General features: G+C 44.3%; 1 protein-coding gene across 3 annotated transcripts in view; it reads left to right on the forward strand.

The window, feature by feature from the left end:
- Window positions 1–26,964, forward strand: part of RPTOR (regulatory associated protein of MTOR complex 1) — a 494,290-nt gene that overhangs the window by 451,588 nt on the left and 15,738 nt on the right. For all 3 annotated transcript variants that reach the window (XM_056867014.1, XM_056867015.1, XM_056867017.1), the window contains one exon: window positions 14,974–15,080. In XM_056867014.1, coding sequence (XP_056722992.1) covers window positions 14,974–15,080 — 107 coding nt within the window. The remainder of the gene's footprint in view (window positions 1–14,973; window positions 15,081–26,964) is intronic.

Below are 26,964 nucleotides of genomic sequence, written 5' to 3' on the forward strand. Positions count from 1 at the left end.
TCTCTTAAAAAAAAAAAAGACCATTCCTTCTAATGTCTACTGGGTCCTGTTAGTTCTTGGAAGGTGGCTTAACTTCTTGTGTCCCTTCTTATGCCTCATCTTATATTGCCTGTCTATAATCAATGTAGACTTCTGAATGGTGGTATCTAATATCCTGTCCAGACAGGCCTCTGTGTAGTGGGGAAAAGATGGAGAAGATTTTTCTTTGTGTGTTGTTTCAGGTGCTTGTTCACAAAATGGGTGTTTCCCCCCCCCCCAAGATATGTCAATAATTGTTTATGCAAACACTTTAAACAAGGTTTGTAACAAGGCAACAAAACGCAGGGTCTGCGCTCAGCTCCCCTCCCCGCCACCCACCCCAACATTCTGGTATACTTCAACAGGCTATTCTGGACTACATGAATGTCACTTATTAAAGTCTTTCTGTCCCTGTTTATTGCTACCATTGTTTAAGTTCGTGACAAGGATAACGCTGACTGAAAATGAATACTAGGCACAGCCTTCCTATTGTAACCTGGAAAGTGGGTCTCCTCCTTTGTGTGTTAACCCATGCATATGCAGCTCTCCAGAGTCAAGCCGCAGGAACGGGTGGTGGGATGGGACCTGAAATCATTTGCAGTTGCTTCAGCCTTTGAGATAGGGACAGATGGCTGGCACAACGGGACATTGTGTGGTATGTGTCAGAAAGCTGATGTAATCTTCTTAGGTGCTTTATGAATTATTAATATTCGCTACTTGGTAAGGGCTGGAATGTGTCTGCAGTGATTATCAGAACAAAGGGAGCTGCATGTTTATGATTCAGGCTTCTTTTAACCTGAGGCCTTTATACTGCTGATTACTGGGAGGCAATGGAGAAAGAATATGCAAAATGAATACATTACTACTATTAGCATCCTGACTCTCCATTCTCAAGGAAATGGCTGGTCCTTTATGCATGGGTACTTTGACTCACTTTCATCCCCGGACTGACTCGATTGTTTCTTCGGACTGACTCGATTGTTCCTTGGAGTTATGCATGCTTTTTCCGTCCCTCAGGGTTGACCTTGCGCCCACCCTGCACTTTTCTCAGGTTTTCCCAGTGCTGTTTTGCCACAGATTTAACGTCTGCTCTGAGATCAACTCGGTTTAAATTGTAACTATTTGCGTGCATAAGGTATTCCTGGGTTCTCCCTCCTCTTCCAGCCAAGCCAAGGGGGAGAGGAGGAAGCAAGTGTTTGCATAATCAGGAACCAACTTAGCTGCACTTGCATGGGCTCGTTGAAATACATTACAGCACAAAAATGGTTGCAAAGAAAATGCGGAATGGATTTTCCATTAAGGTCACTTGGCCCAGGTATACTACTCTGGCACCTGATTGACAGCCCCAAGAGTGGAATAATGGTCCCAGGGAACATAATCTGTGCTCTGGGACTGGAATGACAGCTCCGAGAGTGGAATGACAGACCCAGGGAACAGAATCTGTGCTCTGAGACTGGAATGACAGCCCCCAGAATGACAGTGCACTCTGGGGGCTGGCAATCCAGTGCTAGAGCAGTTTATCTGGGTCAAGTGTCCTAATGGAAAATCCATTCCACATTTTCTTTGCAACTGTTTTTGTGCTGTAATGTATTCCATTGGAGCCCATGCAAGTCATCTTGCAATCCTGGCTCCCATAATCTTCAATGGGCCTTCCAGCCTCTCCCATTGTTTCCAGTAGGCAATCCTATCATTCCTTTTAGTACATCCCATTGCAGACTACAGCCAATTACAAAACAGCATTTTCAAGGGGCAGGGAATCAGATGCTCCGGATTTGTGCTGGTGATTCTGCAGCACAAAAACTTACTCCTGATACTCCAGGACTTTCTTCAGGGCAAGCAACCACCATGCGTAGGATTTTGAGAATAGTTCAGAAAAGTATGGGTCAAGGGAGAGTTGAACCCAAGGTAAAATTCCCATGTATAAAAGACCTAACTGACAGGATTGAAATTAGAAAGATGGAGGTTGAAGAGGTTTCCTCTTTGATACACTGAGCATCAGAGCAAGTTTAATGCAGCCATCATGGAGAATCAATACTGACAATGCTCAGACAGCAATAGTCTGTCAAGAATGCGTAGATAGATGGCTGTAATTCAGTGCCAGCCTGGCACACTTGTTCAATGCCTTGGAACTCTCCAGATCTTTGTCCCCATTCAAAGAAATGGGTTCTCTGAATGGCTTTGCACGTTACATAAGTGCATCTCCTTTCCACTGTACGTTGCATGCAAAACCATAGCCATTCATACAAAGTCAGGTTAGATCATTGATCCATCCAGGTCAGTTAATCTGACAGGCAGCAACTCTCCAGGATCTCAGGCAGGTTAAGGTGTTTCTCAGTATCAGCTACCTGTGCTTCTTTAACCTGGCACCTTCTCCATACAAAACATGGGCTCTGTCACTGAACTCACATGGTGACGAAATGTATGCTTAATTGCAAAATATGCCACATCCACCAGATTCTTTGCTGTCAAGTGTTCCTACTGATAGTACAGTATTTGCTACAGCCAATTAAAAAAATATTTTTATGTCCAAAACATTTTTCAAGGGTGTGTTCTGTATCTACTCTTAATCTAATTCAAAGTGGAATATTACAAGTTTATATTCAGCTCACCTTCTAGTTACATACCTAAGGCAGCTGTGGAATTCCATAGAAGCAAATGGAGGCTAAGGAACAGCATGCAGTTTTAAGGAAGAACACAGATTTGAGCAAAGGTGAAACTACATTAGGTCATATTTTTTGTAGTGCTACCAAGGACATTTTGGAGGACTTTGGTTCATAGGGTCGCCATGAGTCGGAAGCGACTTGAGGGTACTTAACACAAACGCACCATGCTGATTTTTTGAAGACTTCAGCAAATGTGATGCAGTCCTCTGTGTCCTAGACTCCCAACAGCTCTTATGTACCCCAAAATCAAGTCAGCCCCATTTTCTCCAATCTTTAGAAATGTATCAAAACAAATTTGCATGCTGATTACTAGTTGTTCCACCATCAACACTTTCAGCTATGGTTAGAGTAGAATTATCCCTACCCTCAGTAACAACCCTAGTTCATTAAAAAAAAAAAATTAGTGGCTGAAGGTCGTCTTCTGTACATCCCCAGGCCTTTTGACCTTGGCGTATGGAGAGACGAAGGATAACTCATGGCGCACTTAATGTGTTGAGATTGGTGGCTAGTCTTGGCTCCTACTTGAGGTCCCTTGGATTCTTTGCAGCCAAACTACTCATGAAATAGACTGTTAGACCAGAGTGCTCAAACCAATCATAGGCAACTTGAGAATAACTATACTTTATATACTTTATCTTCCTCTTCCCTGACTCTTTCAGTATACTTTGCCAGTTTAAAGAACTGCAAGTAGAGAAAGACCTTCACCAGGGCACTCTTAGATATTTTACCGCTTGCAGTTTTGGAAGTCCATTTTAATGGGATCCCATATAGGAAAAGAATATGCTCCTGGGTTGAAAAGTCTACTGAGGATTTATCCCATGTCACATTCCAATGTCCAAGATATGAGGTTGGGTGTAATAGATTTTTGTGGACCATAATATCCTGCTTCCCAAGAAGGTCAGATCAAGATAAATTAGTTATATTACTGAAACATAGAGACAAATTCATTACTTTCCAAATGGCAAGATTTGCTGCTGCCATCATGAAGGATAAAAAGACGATGGGGCATGCTGACCATAGTATGTCTGACCCGTGACTGCTCCACTCTGGGTCACTTATCTTTTATTTGTCTCTGGACAATATGCTCTTTCTTATTATTAGATAGATATTTTAATGATGGCGTTGTATTTGTATTTTAATACTCTCTGGAAAATGTCTAATTCTTTAAGTTATTTTACTATTTTAAATTTTATTTTGGTGGAATTCCTACCTTATTCTGTATTGTTGCTGTGTTTTTTGGGGCTAATGCAATAAAGACTTCAACTAAATATCTGAAATACTGCCCCTTTAAGCAGCTCAAATCCACCCTGGCTCAGTCTCACCTCTAGTAGTCAGTGCACCCATGGGAATCTGCAGAAAATATTTTAGGGTTTGTGGACTTTAAGGAGCTAGAGCATTCTAAATAGGATTGTGTGTGCATTTGTTAACTAATGAAGAAGCACAGCCAAGAAGTCCTATTTGTTATTGTCATTATTATAACAAAAATGAATAGGTTAGCTAACAATATTCATTAATATTTGTTATTCTGGCATCTGACTTCTGGCTTACACAGTTCAAGCAGAGTTCAGGTTCAGAGGGAGCGTGGAGGAACTCAGAAATGAACAAAGCAATAAACAAATTTCTGAGTCAGCAGAGTAAGGCTGCTTCCACACACAGGTGGGGAAATGCTCCACTGCAGCAGCAAATGGGGCAGGATCAGCATCCACACGCCTCCATCCCCAATGTGCTAGCTGCTACCACTGACCCCCACCCCTGCTCCTCTCTCCCTGCCCCTTTTCCCCATGGCATCTGTGCTTTGGTTCAGGCATGATGGCAATTTCAGACCCCTCGCCATTTCTCGTCCCTTCCATTTATTTAGAAAAAAAAATTATGTCACCTCTCTAGGGAACATGTCTGAGGCAGCTTACAAAATAAAATGTAATAAAAACAATAAACATCAAAAGTTATCAATTAATGTCCAGAATTAAAATATTAATAAAAATCCAGAATTTTCCTTTCCCTTCCAAGTCATGCTGTAATGCTATAGTGTAGCTCAGCTGGGAAAGGGAAAAGCCCTTGCAAGGGCTGAAAAGAGTGGGAGGAAATGTTAGCTCTGCCTTCTTCCTATAGTGGTTCCTTCTATGATTCTATGATTCTTCCCCTATAATGGGCGCTCTGCCTTCAGCCACAGTTTCTCCTTTGAGCTGGATTAAAGCAGGTTTATTTTTAATCCAGCTCAATGGGGTACTATATGGGAGCCAGACGAGTCATGGATCATGATGTCCTAATACTGTGCTGGCTTCCTGCTGCTCATGCAGGAAAAATCCCTATATGGGAACAGCCTAAAACAGGTTTTGTAACATGAGAGGCTTTTCTTGATAAGTCTTTCTTTCCCCAGTGTTTCCACCAACATTGTTACCTTGGGGCGGGCTTTCTTGATTCTACATAAGTAGCATTCCCTTCATTCAGCCTCACTTTGCCTGAGCTAGTTCTGTTCTTTTGAGACTGAACATTTTCAGGTTCTTTCTGGTGTTAGGCAGATTGCACAGCTGTTGTGTGACTGAACTTTGTGAAAGTGTGATTGATTTGCTTTTTTTTACTAGTAGGGTTGCAAGATATATATTTTTTAAACTGCTGCTTCGTACTTTAGCTTGGCGCCACCTCCTCCAAGCCCAAACCATGTGCTTTGAGCTGCTTGGGCCTGGTAAGATTGCCAGTTGACCTGGACAGTCCAGTATTTTCACTGACTGTACAGGCAAAACTGGGGGGGGGGGGAACCTGACATTTAAATGTCCATTATTTTTTCAGGTTTTTTCCCATACAGTTAGTGAAAATACCGGATTGTCCAGGTCAGTACCGGACACCTGGCAACCTTGTTTACTACTGAAGAAGAGAGTTCTGCTATTCAGCTAGTGTGAGGTTTCCACTTATTTCCTTTACCTTTAGCATTACTTCAAATGTAAATCTGTCTCTGCTGCCATTTCTGCTCTGTTTGTACATTTCTTGTGTCACTGTGTATGTCAATGTGATTATTTGCAATGTAGATAAATATACTGGATACATGAGTGTTATTCACACTGACTAAATGCCTGCAAAGTAATAGACAGTAGTCAGTCCCTTTCTGTGTATATATGCATTACAATCTGCACACACTTAAATTCATTTCTGCTAAGCATGATTCTATGGTTTGTTTTCCATTAAGGAGTTATGCTCACTTCCTGAATAGTGATCGAGAGACCGGGAATTGTGCCTAAATGTTCTGCCATCACTAGCTACCTTACTTGGGGTGCAGAGCACTTCCCTCAGCTTGTTTCTTCGAGGCATTAAATGCAAGCCTCTGTGCTCACTACATAACTTGGCCTGCCTTTGTCGGGGTTTCAGATCCCTCCCTGCACTGATCTCCCTGCTGACTGCCTTGCTGGGATGCCAATTATCTGCCTCTGCCTATTCTACTGAGAATTTAAATTTCCTGTAAAAATGGTAACTTTTCCCTACCTTCCTGAAATTTGGCAGGTGCAATTCCCTGAATAAGGAGTCCAATCCTAGAATTTAAATCAAGTTGGATTTAAGATAATGCTTCAGCCAGAAATGTATTTGCCACTGAAAAATGAATGATGCAATAACAAAACAACCAACATTTTTAAAATTAAAAAAATGCAAACCCCTACTTCTGAGGGACTAGATGACTTCTGTTTAACACTTATTAAAGAAAGCAATACTTAAAACTCCAATTTTGATCAAATGTCTAATTTAAAGAAGTTCAAAGGTGGGTCAGGAGTGTTCTCTTTAGCAGATTGCTCTTAAGTATCAGATCTTGTATTTTTCAGTTTTAGGAGGGGAGAGAGAGAGAGCTGGAGGGTTAAGAGGAGAAACTAGCAGCAGGGTAGAGAACAGAAACATGGTGGTATTCAGAAGTAATTCAAACCATGGTTTGGCATTACAGGAATGAGTCTTGGAAGTCCTTGGGTTCATATGCTGCTCAGAAATTGAAGACATTTTGGTTCCCACAAAAACACAGTTTGGCTTAACAGCTGAATAGGAAGAAAACAACAAAGTGGTTTGTCCTCTTACATATAAATCAGGATTCTAAAACACCGTTTGTAAGTAAGAGGACAAACCAGAATTTGCCATTATGTCAGAATGCAGCCTCAATGAAACAAGGAACTGGGTTAGGGTTTGTTTTGTGGAATAAATGCTGTAAAATGAAAAACAAGTTAGATTTTAAACTGAAAAGGTATTGTGAAAATTCCATTCATGGAAATATCTAGTTGACCCTGTTTGAGAGAGGAAGAGGAATTCCTGAGGGGGAACTCGTATCATGGAACATTTGTGCTATAGAAAAGCCAGCACCTGAACAAAACAGCCTTGATCCAGAAGGAATCAAAGGGGGTCTGACAGGGAAAAATATTTTTTAAAAATGAAGTCAAGTGGTGAATCCCAAAGCCTGCTTGTGTCTAGGACTGACATCTGTTGTGCCCCCGTAGTCAAGACAAAGAGCTATGCCTTAAGAGAGGTCAGGTCTTTTATGTAAATAAAGTAATTAGGGGAGCTGCGGCTCTATTTTGAAGCCCTTCAGTTTGTTAAATTAAGCTTCCCTGTGTCCTAGATATTCTTCCTTTGTCATGTGCTACAGTGGGCGACGCTTGGCACAGAAGGAGTGTCACTTGGAGGCACATTTTTAGGAATTAATGAAGAATGAGATAATTCAGCCTTCCCACTGCTGCCTGGAAATTAAAACAGGGACATGCCTCATTCATCAGCCAAGAGACTGTATATATAAAAGATCAACTGCCTGTCTCTGGGATGCCCTTGTGATGTGGTTCGTGCATACATTTCTTCATTAATCAAAATACCGGTTAGACACTGACTGCATTCTGGTATTGGTTTACCCAAAAAAAAAGTCTACCAAGGGTATAAGTACTTGGAATACAACTGCTTGTGAAGCCAAGGTACTAAACTGAAATGTATGCAGAGAACTATTCTATTGAGAAGTATCTCTAACTTTAGAGAAAATTCTGCAGAGCACAGTTATCAAAAGCTCTTGTTGTTGATGCTCATTGCCTGCAGAGCACAGAACTTCTTGCAGAACTGCTAGAAGTTCTTAAACTGAATTTTTAAAGGTACCTTTCTGCAATGGTCCTGTACATCTCTCGTAATCCCCTATTGCACAGATGGGCATTCTAGCAATGCCTTGAATGTCTGCATGGTGCTGTGCAAATTCCACTGTCTCTTTGTCACTGTGGACAAAGAGCTGCCTTGGAACAGCAGTGGTTTTGAGCAGCCCCTGAGCCCCTTGAAATGGCATAAACAAGTAATAGGTTAGTTTAGATTAGAAATGCTAATCTTGGATCTTTTGAGCGGCCTTTCCTCTGCTTGGAAAACTGCCAGTACTGGGTGTACCATTCCTGCCTCAGTTTTCCCTGAAGCAGGCAGTACAATCTGAGCCCCAGGACGCTGGCAATTGATCAGCACCATGGCACCAGAGAATTTGAAAATGTTGATGAATTCACCTCTGTCTCACATCCCAGACAACAGAGCAAAATTAGGTGAAAACCAACCAACCAACCAAGATTCATTTGCAGAACACGCTCTCCCCAAAGCCTTAAAGTTTTTAGATAATTCAGATTGTAGTGTGTCAGATGTGACTAGTACTGACAAATTAGAAACGTTTTGGCAAAACTACCCAGATGGCTTGAGTGAGCAAGGCAAGGCCACATACACTAGAATGGAAGGCAAATAAAAACCAAAAGCCAGGATTAATAGCCAACTGGAGTAGAGTAAAGCTCCTTGTTCCCACATAGATCATATTTTTACTACTCATCCATTGAGCCTCCCCCATCTCCTTTTTCATAGTATCACTGTACCAGTCAGTGTCTTGAATCCAGAAATATGCAAGCAGAAGCATAAACTTAGTGCATTGCACAAGGTCTTATGCAATACCTAAAGCTTTCCTTCCTGTACATTTTAGTGCTCAGAAATTGGATGCCCAAGATCTCACACAAGCAGAAACTCAGGTGGGGATACAAGAGGGGTGACTTAGTGCAAAAGCTCTACTTGGGTGCAAAAGCTCTACAGCAAGAAAAGGTTTTGTACTGGATCCAACCCAATATATAGTACTGCTCAAGAGCGAAACTATTTCTGTAGCACTTCAAGGAAATGTTCTCTATAGAATACTTTTTTAAAACCTTTCTGTTAATGATATAGTCATAGTTGTGCAATCCAATGCCAGTAGTACAATATTTCTGCTTTTAACATCACTGTAATGACTTGTGGGATTTGCTGCATAGGGACAACTATATTTTTTGTTTTTTACTTTTCTTCTGTTGTCGAGTTGTAAAGCACATTTATGATAGGGCTGGAGAGGGGAAGCTCCACAAAGCTTTGAAATACCCATTGTTTAAAAAGCAAAGAGTCTAGAAGGTGGCAGGGCATTGCTGAGATGGGGAGAGGGAAACCTAGCTGGTGTTTGCTCCTTTAAAAAAAGTCTGGCAGAGTGTTTGCATAACAGGTTGGAGGTACGTTTAGCCCATAACAAAGTAAAATGATAATTGAAAAATAGATTATCTGATCATGGAATCAGGGGAGAATATTACTTGTCTAGGGATGTCACAAGCTGTACCCAGTAGATGACTGTGATGCTCATGCAGTCATATTCCACACTATGCTGACAGTGGCAATGCATGTGCTAGCTGGAGAGGGAACATTCTGTTTGTATCCCTACCAGTCTTCTGTTGTCTTCTGTTCCTTGCAACAGAAAACACTAGCTTGAGGGAAGGGCACTTCAATCCCTGCCGCAAACAACAAATAATTGCCCACAACATTTATTTCATGCAAAAATCATTTGCTCTCAAAGATTTCGGAGAACTGTCATTCTCATCCTTTAGCAGGTTTTGTTTGGAGGTTTTTTTTTTTAATTAAAAAGAAATCAAGAGTTGGCAACAAACCTCTCATTCTCAAGACACAAGGAATTTGAGATGTAAACAAGAGCCAATAATGTTATGATGTTTCCCTCTTTGAAAAATGTGAGAAACCTCTAGCCCACTTTAATAAACATCAGTTTACCCTGAAGAAGATAAAACACAAACTGCTTTGCTCTTAATTGTGCAGTTTTCTCACAATTAGCATTTCACAGCCTTCTATACGTTTAAGCAGTTATGAATTACTTAAATTTCTGTATGGAGGAATGCTAACATACCACTTCTTTTAGCCAGATACAGCATAAGCTTGGATAAGTATCACTGTATAAATATTGCTCAGGTTCTTCTCTGGTGCAATCCTTTGAGGGTGGGACCGCTGCTGTGCGATCATGGTTTTCAACACATGGGTACCCTCTGCTGGTGAGAGGTGCCTGTGTAGCAGTGGTTGAGGTTATTCTCTTATTTCTCACCAACAAGAAGCCAAAGGCACCTCTGCCACGTCATTATAGAGTTCACTTATGTTCACTTGCTCAATTAAGTGGGTTATATGGAATTATGAGAGCCCAATAAGTTGCTTATGTCACATTCTGTTAGACAAGATTTTTTTTAAGGAAGGCTAACATTTAGTGAAGGGAGCTTACTGGACTACAGGTGGAAGGGAACCCCAAGTCTGCAGGAAAAAACTGAAAACGAACACCAAAAAAACACTGGGAGATTAACATTCTTGAAAATGATAAAAACAATGTCTGTAGCTTTAAGAAAAGAATGCTTCTGAACTCTCAGTTGCCATTTTGGAAGTTGCTAGGCAACAACAACGGTATTTCTGAGCCTTCCAATCCTTTCTGTAAAGCAGGGGTCCCCAAACATTTTGAGCCTGTAGGCATCTTTGGAATTCAGACACAGTGTGGTGGGTGCAATCACAAAATGGCTGCTGCAGCTTACCTTCACTCACACAGTGAAGATCCATGTGCTGTGGTGGCTCCTGCCCCCAAAGCAACATTTAAAAAAATCTGTACAGCCAATCAGAAACCTTGCCGGGCTTGTTGCCCTGCCCACTTTCTAAAAACACTTGGCAGGCACCAGTAAATGTGTCGGCAGTTTCCATAGCGCCCATGGAAACCATGTTGGTGGTAGCCAGAGATCTCCCACTATTACACACGCTCTCCAGGCAACAGGAATCAGCTCATCTGGGGGAAAAAGGCCACTTTGGAAGGTGGACTCTATGGCATTATACCCCACTGAAGTCCCTTCCCTCCACAAGCTTCACCCCCAAAATCTCCAGGTATTTTCCAACCCAGAGCTGGCAACCCTACCTATTGGGGATCCATGCTGTAAAGCATAGCCATTGGGGGTGGACGGGGACCCTGAAGCCACGATACATCTCAGCCAGACTTTTCCCTGAGAGCCCCTGCCCGGGGGGAGGTAAGGAGGGAAATCTGAAGACAGAGGAGCGGATAAAGGTAGGTTGACTGGTAGGCAGGGAGAAGAGAAGGAAGCAGGAAAAGGGGGAGAGGCTACGGGGACTGCTGTGAAAGTGAAAGAGGAAATAGTGTAGGAGGGGGGATACAGGGGGAAGCTAGAAGCCCCCTCCACAAGTCCTTGTGGGTCTCCCACTTGTATACTTCTACATTCAGAATCCTGGCTATTGCCTTTTAACCCCCTCAGTGGTCTGGAGCCAGGATACTTAACAGACAGCTTGATCCTAGATGAACCTGTCATTAAAGCTCTTTGGTAGACACACGTCTCCGTGTGCCCCATCCTCTGAAGTGTTGTGACCAGGGGGGGCAGGGCCTATTCTCTAGTAGTCCTTTATTTTTGGGATTTCCTTCCCACTGCTTTTTTCCTGGTTGCTTTTTAGCCAGAAGAAAACTTTCTTGTGTACTTAGGTTTTCTGTTGATTTTCTGTTGCTGTCTTAAGTTTTTTGTGAGATGTTGATTTTCGTCCAGCCAGAGATATTGATTTTGCCATTTGCTGTTGAAAGTTGTTGTATTTTAAAATGATCTTTATAGTGATTTAACTATTGATTTTGACCTGTTTATGTAAGCCGCCTTGAAAACCTTTTCCAAGATAAATTGTGAGGTATAAATCTTTAAAGTAGTACTTGTCAAATATGATAGTCGAAAAAGTCAGCAAAGGGCAACAAAAATGAGATATCTGTGGCAATTAATGTGTTGCTGCAAAGTTGGCCAGATACATTTCTATTGAACAATATGTATTGGGAGCTAAGCAGTAATGTTTGCTAACAGCTACAGCTTCCAAATTGTCTTCAAGGCAGCTCTATATTGAACACATTGCAGCAGTCTATCTAAGACAAGGGTACCGAATGTGGCACCTGTGGGCACTATGGTGCTCGTTGACACTTTTTTGGGCGCCCACTAAGTGTTTTTAGGAAGTGGGTGGGGCCAGCAAGGCTTCTGATTGACTATTGCAGATTTGATTGGCTGTGCCGATTTTTTAAAGTGATGATTTGGCACCAGCTGCCACCTCAGCTCAAGAAACTACACTGTGTTATTGAAGTTGTGTGTGTGTGTAAAGTGCCGTCAAGTCGCAGCCGACTTATGGTGACCCCTTTTGGGGGTTTCATGGCAAGAGACTAACAGAGGTGGTTTGCCAGTGCCTTCCTCTGCACGGCAACCCTGGACTTCCTTGGTGGTCTCCCATCCAAATATTAACCAGGGCTGACCCTGCTTAGCTTCTGAGATCTGACGAGATCAGGTTAGCCTGGGCCATCCAGGTCAGGGCATTATTGAAGTTAAGCTTTGGCAATCATTTTGTGGCTGGTTCCATCTCCTGCAGCAGCCAATTTGTGGCAGCCATTTTGTTGCTGCGGCCACCGTGCAGTGTCAGGATTCCCAATATTCCCCCAGGCTCAAAAGGGTTGGGGATACCTGGCTAAGAAGTTATAAGAGCATGGGGCTCAACACAGTGAAATTTCTCTTCTCTCAAAAAGAACAAAGCTTTCAGAATAAATGCAGTTGGTAACAGGCATTCCTAGCAACTGCTGCTAATTGAGTTATCCTTTTCATGAGACAGGGAGACTGAGAGCACCCCCAGACTCTGCACTTGCTCAGGGGAGGAAACACTAACCCCATCTATTGCAGGTAGCCTAGTTTCCTCTAGGGCATTGGGATTATACACCAACATCACCTCCATATCACTTCAGTTTGCCTCCACAGTAGTGCAAAGGCAGCCCTACTTGCACCTGTGCAAGAAGGAAATGCAACATCCCTGCAAGGTATGCAGATTATGATACCATTGAAACTATGTAACATCCTTGACTTGAAATGTGAGTGCATGGAACTGAAAAGCTGGGAGCTTTAGCAGTGCTTCCTAGTGCGCTGCCTGTTTAAGATGAAACGGCAGCATCCATTTCAAAGCCTGCTGGGTTTATCTTGTCATACGGACCATAAACAAGATGACGAACGCAAAATGCTTCAGAGGTGCTTATCATCTCAACGGCTGCTGCCTGGCTTGCTCTGAATTTCTACTGCTCCTCAGAGTTGCCAGAGAAGCTGAAGAAACAATCAATTTGGATGTCCAGATAAAGATGTGAGCCGTCAGTTTAGCTGCGGTTCTTTCCCTTTCCCCTTCTTGTATCCTGCAGTGGGAGAATTAACTGCCGGTTAGTTAATCCAGTGATTCAGCAGGACTTGGTAACATTCTATGGCTATTTTATGTGTTATTCAAAGGAAGGGGATAGGGAGATAATTAGAAGAATGTTTGCAGTTCATCCAGCTTAATCGTCCACTTTCTCCTCAGAGCAGAGGCATCAGCTTTGAACAAGGCAGTTTTGCCACCGTTGCTTTTTTGCCCTGCAAAAGCCCCACAGTGTTCAGCTTTGCAGTCGCGGTTAGTGCCTCTGTCCTGCTGTATGAATGCACTTCAGTTCGCATCTAGGAAAGGTTTTGAAATGTTGCTCTGAGGACAAAGAGAAAACAAATGGTAGTGTCTGTCAGACCACGAAACTAGGTTTGGGCAGGGTAGTTAAGGTTTCCATATCATGTCTGTTTCAGAAGTTCAGTGTTACTGGTGTTTAAGTTATTCTCATAAAAGGGCCTGGTGGAAATGATAGGGAAGTTAGCTGGAGTAACTGCCCAGACAGACACCTGTGAATCCTCACCTGCTCCAAAGCCATTTGACTTAATGATCTAACCTTCCTAGAAAGGAGTCTAGGTGTAAAAGCCAGACCAAACTCACCTGCCCTATGATTTTGTTGATTGGAACCAATTCATGTCAGCTTTTCCAAGCCTAGAACATTATGTTTCTCTCTACACACACAAAAAAAACATCCACACACATCCTTTTGGCAATATTATAGATGCATTGTCCATTTCTTCCCAGGGAAACACTGGGAAGAGCGATAATTCCCAAAATTCTGTCCCTAAAAGCAGAACATTTGCACACCAGGCAGTTAATGAATTCTGTTAAAACAGCCATTGCATATGATGGAATTCATTGTTAGAAACTGCCCTGGCTCTTTGCAAAACTTTCTAATCCCAAAAGCCCTCCGTAGCGACCATGTTCTAAGATGGGAAGCACTGTGTTGTTGGCTGTGAACATTTAATTCCAACAATATGAGGAGAGTGAAGACCTGCTGCAGAGGAAGAAAGGTCTTCAGTTCCTATCATCTGACAGCTTGCCTGTGTCAGTCCAAGCTATGCTTGAAGAGAAAAGAAATATGCCTTGCAATATGCCTGTGCCATGGTGGAGAATTTCTTCCAAGCTTCTGCTGGCAGTCGGTTTATGTTGTGCAGCATATGGATACAGCTGCCGTTATTCCAACTCATGTAATTTTAAAATGTTTTTATACTTTTTTTTTAAGTTGGCCTTTTTGTCTAGGTATGATTTGATCCAGGATTTTGGAGCAGTGAATTGAGCAGTTCCTCTGTCTCTTCTTTAAAATGCTTTTCCTGATAGGGACATGCAGTTCCTTGAAAGCAGAGTTACTGGTGTGTACCACTCTAATGTGCCATTCCAGACCAGTCTGTGTTGCACAAACCATATTATTCTTGCAATATAGGGTGAAGGAAACCCCAGCTGTACCTCACATCACCCTCTGAATAAGGCGTTCCGTAGATGGCTCATTAACTAGCTCTTGGGTATTTTGCTGCACAAGTTTGTCTCTGGTGGCCTTTCCCACTCTAGTACTTTTTTCTTTTCCTGGCAACACTGGCAATTTAAGTAGAATATATTGTGTCTGCAAGTTGTGTTCAGTTTTTTCCTTCTGTCCAGGCAACATGCATGCTCTTCCACAGAATTTTCAGAAGTGGCATATAAAATGTTCTGGTTGCTGAAAATGTGTCTCAAAAGCAGAAACTCCGACTCTCTTCAGCTCTGCATGTTTACACAGAATAATTGTGTGCTACACCTTTTCTTTCCCCCTTCCTCTTCGCAGGCGCAGGGATGGTGGTGGACTGGGAACAAGAGACTGGGCTTCTCATGACTTCTGGAGATGTGCGGATTATCCGAATCTGGGATACAGACCGAGAAATGAAAGTGCAGGTAACCCACAGCATATCTTCCTCTGCAACTCCAGTTATAAACATTGTGAAGCACAATTTTGCATTAACCTGTAGTCCTTTTTCTGTTTTAAAGTTTGTTCTCGATGTTCATAATATTTCCTATTTGCTCAAACTATGACCGATACAGATTCCGAGGTCTCCCAAACCTATAATCTATTATATATCAATCTGTCATTAAATTTCAGTACTCCTTCTTTGAGCCATTAACAGCTCCTGGTACATTTCAGTTTTTAATGTCAGATCTCTCTGTGTTCGCCCTGACCTGGATGGCCCTGGTTAGTATTTGGATGGGAGACCACCAAGGAATACCAGGGTTGCTGTGCAGAGGAAGGCCCTGGCAAACCACCTCTGTTAGTCTCTTGCCATGAAAACCCCAAAAAGGGGTCGCCATAAGTCGGCTGCGACTTGACGGCACTTTACACACACTCTCTCTGTGTACACCTGAACTAGTAGGTTAGACAAAAGATTTTCCCTTCCAATAGAGTGATTGAAAGCTGCAAGGAATAGTATTTGGAAAGCAAGCTGTAAACAATTACAAAATAAGATCTTAAATAAGGTTTGGTCCTTCGTGTTTAAGCATGTAAATCATAAATGTTCATCTCTCTTCTTCCAGATACCCTTTAACAGAACTTTTTCCTTGCCAGACTATTTCTGTTGGTTAGAAATCCACAAATTTAGACGAGCTTTCTTGTTGGCAAGGTGTAATGCCTTAGACTCAGCTGAGACGCAAGGGAGATACAATAAAATGAGTCCAGATCAACTAGACTCCCTAGCCAACATTGTTTTAGCATGTTCACAAAATAATATTTCATGGATAAAACAGCTAATGACACTTTATGAGAAGCAGATACTGTATTACCTGCTATTGGTGAATCGCATGAGAGATGTGGCAGCGTTTCTTTTTGTAATGTCAAGAAAATATTAATCTTCATTAACCAATGGCTGTTAAATCTAGGGAAAGGATACCATGGATTGCCAAAAAGACAAATAAGTAGGTTCTAGATCAAATCAAGCCTGAACTCTCCCTAGAAAATGACTAAAATGAGCCTATCATACTTTGGTATGAGAAGACAAGAGTCACTGGAAAAGACTAGGAAAAGTTGAAGGCTCAGGAAAAGAGCCTTCAACATAATATGGATATATTCAATCAAGGAAGCCATGGCCCTCAGTTTGCAAGACCTGAGCAAGGCTGTTAATGATAGGAAGTTTTGGAGGCCATTAATTCCTAGGGTCTCCATAGAAGCAACTTGATGGCACTTAGCACACACACATGACAGAGAACACAAAACACATGCAGATCACCCAACTAAATAAGCCAAGCCAAAGATTGTAAGTAAAGACATGCTCAACAGTTGTATGAGTAAGGAATTAATCATGTAGGAAGCATTTCAAAGAATATCTTATCCACTTCACAGTTTCATATTTCCATCCCCCTTCCCACATATACATGTGCACTCTTCGTCCTTTCATAGATACACAGACAGGACAGACCAAAGCAGTGGTAGAGATATGCTCATGCCTTCTGTAATATACAGATAAGAATCATATAGAATCACAAGCTTTCTCACGTACATACAGACACAACTGTATATACAAAAACAAGTATATCTAGCCCTTAGAGAGCCAGCATGGTGTAGTGGTTAAGAGTGGTGGTTTGGAGCAGTGGACTCTGATCTGGAGAACCAGGTTTGATTCCCCACTCCTCCACATGAGTTGCGGACGCTAATCTGGTGAACTGGATTTGTTTCCCCACTCCTACACATGAAGCCAGCTGGGTGACCTTGGACTAGTCACAGCTCTTAGCTCTCTCAGCTCTTAGAACTCCCTCAGCCCCATCTACCTCACAGGGTGTCGGTTGTGGCTAGAGGAAGGGAAGGTGATTGTAAGCCAGTTTGATTCTTCTTTAAGTGGTAGAGAAAGTCGGCATATAAAAACCAACTTTTCTTCTTCTTTTTCTTCTTCTTGTTCTGCTGCTGCTGCTGCTGCTGTTGGTTATGGGTGTTTCTTTAGGCTTCACAGTGCGCTCTCCCTTCATCTGCTGCTGGTGATATCAGTTTCCTTCCCCATATCTGTCTTTGAGCCTGACCTGAGTGTCATGGCCCAGCCTTCACTCAGTGAAGTGAGGACTCCACAGAGGAGGAGGGACCCTGTGCAGGAAAACCACAGCTGACAACAGACAACCAGCATGGAGACCAAGTGCAGGCACTCCCGGAGGTGCAGCAAATAGTTGGCTCAGAGGCACCTCCACCTCCTGACCCTGAGGCAGTAGCCCAGCCCTCATGCTGCAGCTATCCAAGGTCACCAGAACCCTTGGACTTCACTTCCGGACATTCCTTTGGCTTTGTCACCCTCAGAGTGAGAGGGGTATTGTTAATTGACACTAGCCAGCAGGCAGAGCAGAACGCTGAGGGGACCTTAGGCAGGCAAGGAGTAGGTCCAGGTGTATAGGTGGGCTAGCAGTAGATTCAGGCAGGGACCATCCCAGCTGTTGTAGCCCCTGGCTGTCCAGTTACTGGTGGCATCACAGCTTGCTGGAGAAGTCAGCTCAGAAGCCACACCTTGTTTCTGGCTGCTGTGCTGTCACTGCCATCAGGCCCCATTGGCTGGCTCAGGTTTGGTCCAAGTTTGAAGCAGTGTTCCATACACCAACCTCTTGGCTAATGCATGTACCCACTGTGGCAGCCCCACTCTTTTCATTTGCCACCTGAACCAGCTGGCTTCATCACTCCTCACAATACCACTGCTCCCCCTTTTTATAGGCTTGAAGAATGGCAAAGAGATATGGCTCTCTCAGCCTTGTGTTTTTTCTCTACCAAAGTAGTCCTGCTGCGCATCATAGCAAAATGTACAAGAATTCACATCACTTGCCATTAAATCAAACCTGTTCTTCAGCCATGTAATGAGAGGTAACATCTCTGTCTAAACCTCTATGGGAAATGAAGTCTAGTCTCCTCCACAGTTTTTAGAAATTAATTACCTCTGGATGAACATTAATTATGACACGTTGACCCAGCAATGCTGCACAACTAAGCTTATGCTAATCTTAATTATTTTCAAATATTATTTTATCTGTGCAAATTAGGGAACATCAGAAATCAGCAGGGTGAAAATATTTTAAATGAGAATGATTAATTATTGTACTGAGAGCATCTTAAAGGCATTTTATTTCTTAGGTACTGCAAATTGGTTTTTGCAGAGATGCAGGGAATCAAAACGTAATAATATTGCCAAACCAAGAGCTGTGGAATCATAGAAATCAATTCAGATGTGTCTGTCTAGTTTGAGCTAGAGAACACTTGAGGGCTGCAGTCGTAGTAGAAAGGATAGTTATGGGTGACAATGGTTGTGTTTATGTACCTACAACAGCTGTCATAAAATTGACCCTACAGCCAAGTTTAGAATTATCAAGTTAAGTGCTAGAACCTAAAGAGAAGGCAGTACAGTTCAGATGTACCTTTTTACTGTATAGAACTAGAACAATTAGTGCAATAAATTCTCACTCTGTTCTGTATATGATCTTAATACCAGATCTCTGTCAGGAATAGAGGTCTGGAGGCAAGCTGGTATCAGGCAGGCAGGCAGGCAGGCAGCAGAGTTAGGAAGTCAAGCAGATATGTGATCAAGCAGAAGAAGGGCAGCTGAATAGCTGTATCTGTATCTCGATGAGGAGTTTCTCAGACCGAGGAGCCAGGCCACAACTGGGCACTTTACAGGATGACATGAAGAAGAAGAAGAGTTGTTTTTTATATGCCGGCTTTCTCTACCACTTAAGGAAGAATCAAACCGGTTTACAATCACCTTGCCTTCCCCACAACATACATCCTGTGAGGTAGGTGGGGCTGAGAGAACTCTAAGAGAGCTGTGACTAGCCCAAGATCACCCAGCTGGCTTCATGTGTAGGAGTGGGGAAACCAATCCGGTTCCCCAGATTAGCGTCCTCTGCTCATGTGGAGGAGTGAGGAATCAAACACAGTCATCCAGATTAGAGTCCACCACTCTTAATGACTGCACCATGCATGGATTCTTGGCCCTTTATGTGAACCCAATGCCTGATGAGCTAGCAATACTACCCTCTTGTTTATCCATCCAAAGCAGTGCTGCTCAGAAGCTCCCTTCTCTGAGGCTGCCACACTGATATAGAAAAAAAGGTATCAGGGCCCACTGCTAGAGTCCCCAGTTAAGATTCTTTTATGAGATTGGTAGGTCATTTGATTGACTGACAAGATGCTGTTCTTATGCTTACATCTTACTGGGACAATTTCAGCAGTGGCACTCAGGTTGTGGGATTCCCTCCTCTGTAAGGTTTGTTCTTAGCCATTCTAGTGCCAGGTTGACCTTTTTTTTTCATGGGACTTTGGCACCGTGTGTTTTGATAGATCTGGACTTAACAGTGGAGGTAGTTTTCCTTCATTCTATCGATGAAGTTTTCTGATGGGTGATGAGTTAGGTAGTTTTATTGTTTTCGATTATTTATTATTGGTTTGTTTGTTGTTTCTAATCTGCTGTGTGGTCTGGGTTGCATAATATGGCCTTTTAGGGAGACTAAAAGGGGGGCTAGAATAAATGTTGTGGTTCCTATGAGAGAGAGCTGCTGATTTAGAGATGAGCACTTCTATTTATTGTGGGAGTTTTTATGCAACTAGAGCCCCATCTGAGTGAAAATCTGGCGATTCTGGGTAGGTGTCTTCAGCAAACAGTTAATCTAATGTTCTCATCAAGCAAATGCAAAAAATAACAACCAGAGAAGGTGGATAGGCTCAGAGGAGCAAAAAATAGGAAGGAGGTGTGAAATTAGCTAACACAGTTCTACAGAGCAGGCTCTGATTTTTATCCTAGTTTGAAAATGTTGTTCAGTTTTTTTTGGCTGCTTAATTGAAACTGTTTTTCTTTTTCACAGCTGCACTCTTATTATCCCAAACAGTTCTTTTATATGTAGCAGATAAAGAGGGGAGAGCTACAGCCTTATAATAGCATTGTCGGGTTTCTTTCCAACAACGCACCAGCCTTGCTCTTTGCATTTATTTCTTTCCAAAGCTTTTCTTTGAAAAAGTATGCAGTCCATTGTTTTCTATTCTAACCATTCTTCTGCAGAGCTTGGGCACAGTCTATCAGATTGAGGACTCTGGTCTGACCTTGATCTGGCCTTGCTGTGTTTCATTTTACCCATATTATTTGGCTTGCCTTCTGCCTTAATTTACTCCCATAAAAAGACGAGGTAGCATTATCTGCCCCAAAGAGATTTTGAAAGGCTATGATGCTGTCTGCTGCAAGTTTTGGGGAAGAGGCAGTGTCAAAGTGGAACAACCTTCAACATTTAAAAGCAATCACTTTCTGGTAATGACCTTTTCCTCTCTCCAGAGAGGAATACAGGGCACGGGAGTTGAAGACAGGCTAAATAGTCCTGTAATTGTTGGCAAAGTGCCATGCAAAAAAACTAGAAGTAGAAAGGCTGCCTGCACTTGCTGTTCCCTTTAGAGACCTACCACTTCTAGTAGACAACATTGCTGTTTGGTTGGGTGTGCCTTTTCCACACGCTCGACTTACTCTTGGAGGTCTAACGCATCAACAGTTTACAGCATAGTATCATCGTGCTCAGTGTGTGTGTTTCAGATGCGTATTCTTCATTCCCTATCGCACCGTGCCTGTTAAGACTGCTTCCAAGACGGTTTATTGTCAGATTGCACCTTCAAAGTAATAGTCCGAGGAGGAGCGAGGGGAGCACTGTGTCATGTCGAAGTCGCTGATGCTTGCCCGCCTCCCTCCCCTTTCTTTGTTTCACGCATGTGCAATATCATTGATCCAAAGGAGCATTGTATTCTATTAAAAATTGCCTCATTTGCACGGCAAATCCTAATCACAACCTATGCAGGCACTCCCCCCCCCCCAAAAAAAAACCACCAAAATGAGCCATTCCTTGCACAGTGCTAATTACAGAGCTGCCATCCCTTCGGGCGTTGGTCCAACGATCTTGCATTCTTTCGCTGGGATGAGCACATTAAAAAAAAAATTAAAAGCAGGGAGCCACGCTCAACCCTGGCAGCGGGAGAAAGAGAGAAACAGGCGGGGAGGAGCTTTGTGCCAGCAGGAGAGCCCTGACTTGTGTGTGTGTGTGCACGCGGGGGCGCTCTCTCTATCCCTCAGTCTCTCTCCCTCTTTCCTCCTGCTGCTTCTCCCTCCCACATCTGCCGCTCGCAGCAATTTCGCTGCTTTTTCAGCCCTTGCCCTCCTGCATTCCTTCCCCCTCATTGATTGGTGGATGCAAACAGGTGTCGAGGGGGAAGGTGGGATGGGAGGAGAAAGGCTTTTCATTGGGTGCTGCAAAAAGAGGGGAGGAGGACTGAATAGTGTATGTGCTGTTTTTGAAACGACATAAAGAAAAACATTGTGGTATAGGCGTTTTGGGAAAACACGGATATTTGGCACTTCCGAAGCATTTCCAAGCCAAAATGGGAGGTCTGAGGTGCGATCTACCATGGATAACACGTTTTTATAAATGTAGTATATACTGAGTGTGTTAGCCCTCTTGATTTTCTTGGGAGTTAATCCACAAGCATTGGAATCGGTTTGGGCACGGTTCTTCCACACGTCTGCTCTCCCTTTGATTTTCACAGTTGTGGAGCCAGTTTATTTTCTTCCACTTGTGGCTACATGTGGCTTAAATAATCAGGATTTTCAAGGGAGGGTGCTGTGGTCGTCGGTGGTGTCATCAGTGGCATCACAGCACCATGAGATATAAAGGAAAAGGCATATCTCCACAAGGGCCTAGAGACTTACTTAAAAAAAAAAATGAAAACTGGGAATTTAGAGAACTTGCTTAAACTATCATTACAACACTATATCAGTATATTGATATTTTAGGACTGTTTAAAAAAAATGAAACCACTCATCTTCAGGAGGGAAGGAGACAGAGTGGTTTGACAATGACAACAGTCCACTCGTTCAAAAGTGGGCTGGAGATGGGTGGGAGTGGACAGGACAAAGAAAACTAACAGAAGCATTACACACGAGGAGCAAGCTTCCACAAAAAGATCAGGGTAAAAGGGTTTTTAAAAACCCAGAAAAAACTGCGGGGGGGGGGGGCAATGGACAAAAACACCAAAGCAAAAACTAAAGGCACAAAAATGCGTGCAGACATCAGGGGATAAACTGAAGCAGCATGGGGCCAGAACTAGCAGCAAAAACCCATGCAGGAAAGTTCTAGGTCAGGATGTTGTCAGTTCCTTTTCCAGCATTCATTTTTCTTCAGGGTGTATTGAAGCTGCTTTTGTGGCATTTGTGGTTTGGTTTAACACCCAAGGAAGAGCTGTTGCCCTGCAGGTGCATTCCTTTAATAGGTACTTCTTTAAAGAGCGGCAGCTGTCAGTAACATGTTCCATCTCTCCTCCTTTCATGTATGTTTGGATTTCCCACATATGCCCATTAGCTGCCAGCAGTATACTTTCAGCAAGTACAGATTAATTTTTCTCCAGGGAAATCTTGGGCGTGTGTTTGTCTTTTTCTGTGTTTAAATAACTTTTATCCATCAATCCTGCTCTCCAAAGCAGCATTTATGACTGCTACAGGATGAATATGTTTTATGGAGGCCAAGAAGGCAACTCCTTTGGGACATATATTTAAGTTAATTAGGTATTTTTAAAAGTGGATATAATTAGTATCTTTTTTTCCTTCAGAATGAAGGCCCACTTTACACACTACTTTTTCAAATGCAGAAATTAATCTCGAGATAAATTACTGTTCTAATAGACACTTGATACATGTACCTAAGGGACTTAAGACACTATTTTATGGTGTGTATGTGAAAAGCAGCCCATATTACTTTTTCCATTATTTCCATGCATGTCTGGGGGAGGGGGGGAAGTAAAATGTCAACAAACCCTAAAACCTGGCTGGAGCAGTCAAATGTTAAATTTAACATTACCCAAAAGATGAGCTTACATAACATTGCGTTTGGCTTCTGTACATGGCCAACAATTGTATCTTGCTTACTTTCACTGAGATAGAGTGACATTGCTGGAACATGATTTGCTCAGTAGCGTCTCTTGAAGTACCTTCTACAATGATAATGATTGGCATTTATTACCTGTCTTTCCTGTTAAAATTTGCCCAAGGCTATGTATAACATACAGAAATGTCAATAGATCATAAATATAAAGCCAAACAACAAGAGCAATAAAATGTTAACAGTACAGGCCTTCTAAATAAGGTATAAAAAAGCAATAATCAGTGTAAGCTTGCAAAGCTTTAGAAAAGGAGACACTGTTCGCTTACCAGCCAAAGGAAATTAATGAAGGACCCTGGTGGGTCTCCCCAGGAGGCAGTTCCTTAGTACCTGTGCCATCACTGAAACAGCTTAATCCAGTTCCCTAGCAGTTCTAACTTCATGGGTGGAAGGAATATGAAGTAGTACCTCCCCTGATAATGTGAGATGGGAAAAGGCACTCCATAAGGTATAAGGACATAAGAAAAGCCATGCTCGATCAGACCAAGGACTATCAATTCCAGCAGTCTGTTCACACAGTGGCCAACCAAGTGCCTCTAGGAAGCCCACAAATAAGAAGACTGCAGCAGCATTATCCTGCCTGTGTTCCGCAGCACTTAATATAATAGGCATGCTCTTCTGATCCTGGAGAGAATAGGTATGCCCCATGACTAGTATTCATTTTGACTAGCAGCCATGGATAGCCCTATCCTCCATGAACATGTCCACTCCCCTCTTAAAGCCTTCCAAGTTGGCAGCCATCACCACATCCTGCAGCAGGGGGTTCCACAATTTAACTATGTGTTGTGTGAAGAAATACTTCCTTTTATCTGTTTTGAATCTCTCACCCTCCAGCTTCAGCAGATGACCCACGTTCTGGTGTTATGAGAGAGGGAGAAAAGCTTCTCCCTGCCCACTCTTTCCATAACATGCATAATTTTAGAGACCTCTGTCGTATCTCCCCTTAACCACCTTCTTTCTAAGCTAAACAGCCCTAAGCATTTTAACCACTCCTCATAGCTTTTGACGGTGTAAAATTAACACCTGCGCCTGCCGTCAAGAGCCAGGGTGTGATTTTTGATGCCTCCTTATCTATGGAGGCTCAAGTCACAGCCATGGCCAAGACGGCATTTTTCCATCTCCGCCGGGCCCGGCAGCTGGTGCCTTACCTCTCCTGCCCAGATGGTCACCTCTAGGCTGAACTACTGTAACTTGCTCTACGTAGGGTTGCCGTTGAGACTGACCTGAAAGCTCATGCTAGTACAGAATTCTCCTTACTGGGGCCTCGCCCCGAGACCATGTACAGCCAGTGCTCCGACAACTGCACTGGCTCCAGCTGGAGTATCGGATCAGGTTTAAGGTGCTGGTTTTAACCTTTAAAGCCTTACACGGTCTGGGACCCACATACCGTATTTTTCGTTCCATAAGACGCACTTTTTTCCTCCTCAAAAGTGAGGGGAAATGTCGGTGCGTCTTATGGAGCAAATGTGCGGACCCCCGCCCCTCCCGCTAGCCTGCGTTCCCCGCCCGGAGGGCCACCTGGGAGGCGGGGTATTTAAACTGCTCTGCGCTGCCTGCCTAGACAGCGCAGAGCAGTTTAACCTCCCCCCCCCCCGCGCGCTTCCCGTTCCTGAGCCTCGGGACAACAGTACTGAGTAGACAGTACTGACTTTGATGGACCGAGGGGGGGGTCTGGTTCAGCATAAGGCAGCTTCACGAGGAGGGGCCCGTGGCTCAGTGGCAGAGCCTCTGCTTGGGCATAGCACGAGGCCCCCTGGTGGGAGCGGAGGCGCCCCGCGGGGACTGAACCGGGGGCCTCCTGCTATGCCCAAGCAGAGGCTCTGCCACTGAGCCACGGGCCCCCCCTCATGAAGCTGCCTTATGCTTAACCAGACCCCCACCCCTCGGTCCATCCAAGTCAGTACTGTCTACTCAGACCGGCAGCGGCTCTCCAGGGTCTCAGACCAAGGTCTTTCCCATCACCTACTTGCGTAGTCCCTTTAACTGGAGATGCCGCTGGGGATTGAACCTGGGACCTCCTGCATGCCCAGCAGAGGCTCCACCACTGAGCTCAAACCCCCCTCCCCATGGCTCTCCAGGGTCTCAGGCAGAAAGGGTCTTTCCCATCACCTACCTGCCCGGTCCCTTTAACTGGAGATGCCACTGGGGATTGAACCTGGGACCTCCTGCATGCCCAGCTGAGGCTCCACCACTGAGCTCACAGCCCCCTCCCCATGGCTCTCCAGGGTCTCAGGCAGAAAGGGTCTTTCCCATCACCTACCTGCCCGGTCCCTTTAACTGGAGATGCCGCTGGGGATTGAACCTAGGACCTCCTGCATGCCCAGCAGAGGCTCCACCACTGAGCTCACAGTCCCCTCCCCATGGCTCTCCAAGGTCTCAGGCTGAGATTTTTCCCATTACCTACCTGCCCTTTAACTGGAGATGCCGCTGGGGATTGAACCTGGGACCTCCTGCATGCCCAGCAGAGGCTCCGCCACTGAGCTCACAGCCCCCTCCCCATGGCTCTCCAGGGTCTCAGGCTGAGATCTTTCCCACTGCCTACCTGCCCGGTCCCTTTAACTGGAGATGCCGCTGGGGATTGAACCTGGGACCTCCTGCATGCTGAGCAGAGGCTCCGCCACTGAGCTCACAGCCCCCTCCAAAATACACATGAACACATGAAGCTGCTTTCTAATGAATCAGACCCCACCCCAGGTCCATCAAAGTCAGTACTGTCTACTCAGACCGGCAGTGGCTCTCCAGGGTCTCAGGCAGGGGTCTTTTCCATCACCTACTTGCCTAGTCCCTTTAACTGGAGATGCCACTGGGGATTGAACCTGGGACCTCCTGCATGCCCAGCAGAGGCTCCGCCACTGAGCTCACAGCCCCCTCCCCATGGCTCTCCAGGGTCTCAGGCAGAAAGGGTCTTTCCCATCGCCTACCTGCCCGGTCCCTTTAACTGGAGATGCCGCTGGGGATTGAACCTGGGACCTCCTGCATGCTGAGCAGAGGCTCCGCCACTGAGCTCACAGCCCCCTCCAAAATACACATGAACACATGAGGCTTCTTTCTAATGAATCAGACTCCCCCCCTCGGTCCATCCAATTCAGTATTGTCTACTCAGACGGGCAGCAGCTCTCCAGGGTCTCAGGCAGGGGGTCTTTCACATCACCTACCTGCCCGGGCTCTTTAACTGGAGATGCCGGAGATTGAACCTGGGGCCTTTCAAGACCCCCCGCCCCCGCCCGGCTTCCAGGGAGTCCCTAGAAGCTGGGCGGGTCCCCGCCCAACAGCTGAGCCTCGGACCAGGAAGTGGGGGGGGAGGTAAAACTGTTCTGCGCTGCCTAGGCAGGCAGCGCAGAGCAGTTTAAAGACCCCCGCCCGGCTTCTAGGGACTCCCTGGAAACCGGATGGGGGTCTTTATTCGGCAGAATATTTTTTCTTGTTTTCCTTACTCTAAAAACTAGGTGCGTCTTATGGTCAGGTGCGTCTTATGGAGCGAAAAATACGGTATCTTCGGGACTGCCTCTCTTGGTGTATACCCCCTGAAGAGCATTACGCTGTGCTGATAATAACTTGTCCCTGGCCCGAAGAGTGTGCAGCTGTCCTCGACTAGGGCCAGGGCCTTTTCTGCCATGGCTCCGGCCTGGTGGAATGCTCTGCCTAGTAACGTCAGGGCTCTGCGAGACCTCAAAGAGTCCCTGTAAGACAGAGGGCCTGTAAGACAGAGCTATTCTGCCAGGCCTATAGTTGAGGATAGCTGCAGGTGAGATCAGTGCTGGCCTCCCTACTCCCCACCCCACCCCCTTTTTTAGTCTACAATCAACTTATTAGGGGTGGACAGCCAACCCAGTTTTCAGCTGTTGTTCTGTGGTTGGCATCATTT

Source organism: Euleptes europaea, chromosome 1 (genome assembly GCF_029931775.1).
Source record: "Euleptes europaea isolate rEulEur1 chromosome 1, rEulEur1.hap1, whole genome shotgun sequence".
NCBI lineage: Eukaryota > Metazoa > Chordata > Lepidosauria > Squamata > Sphaerodactylidae > Euleptes > Euleptes europaea.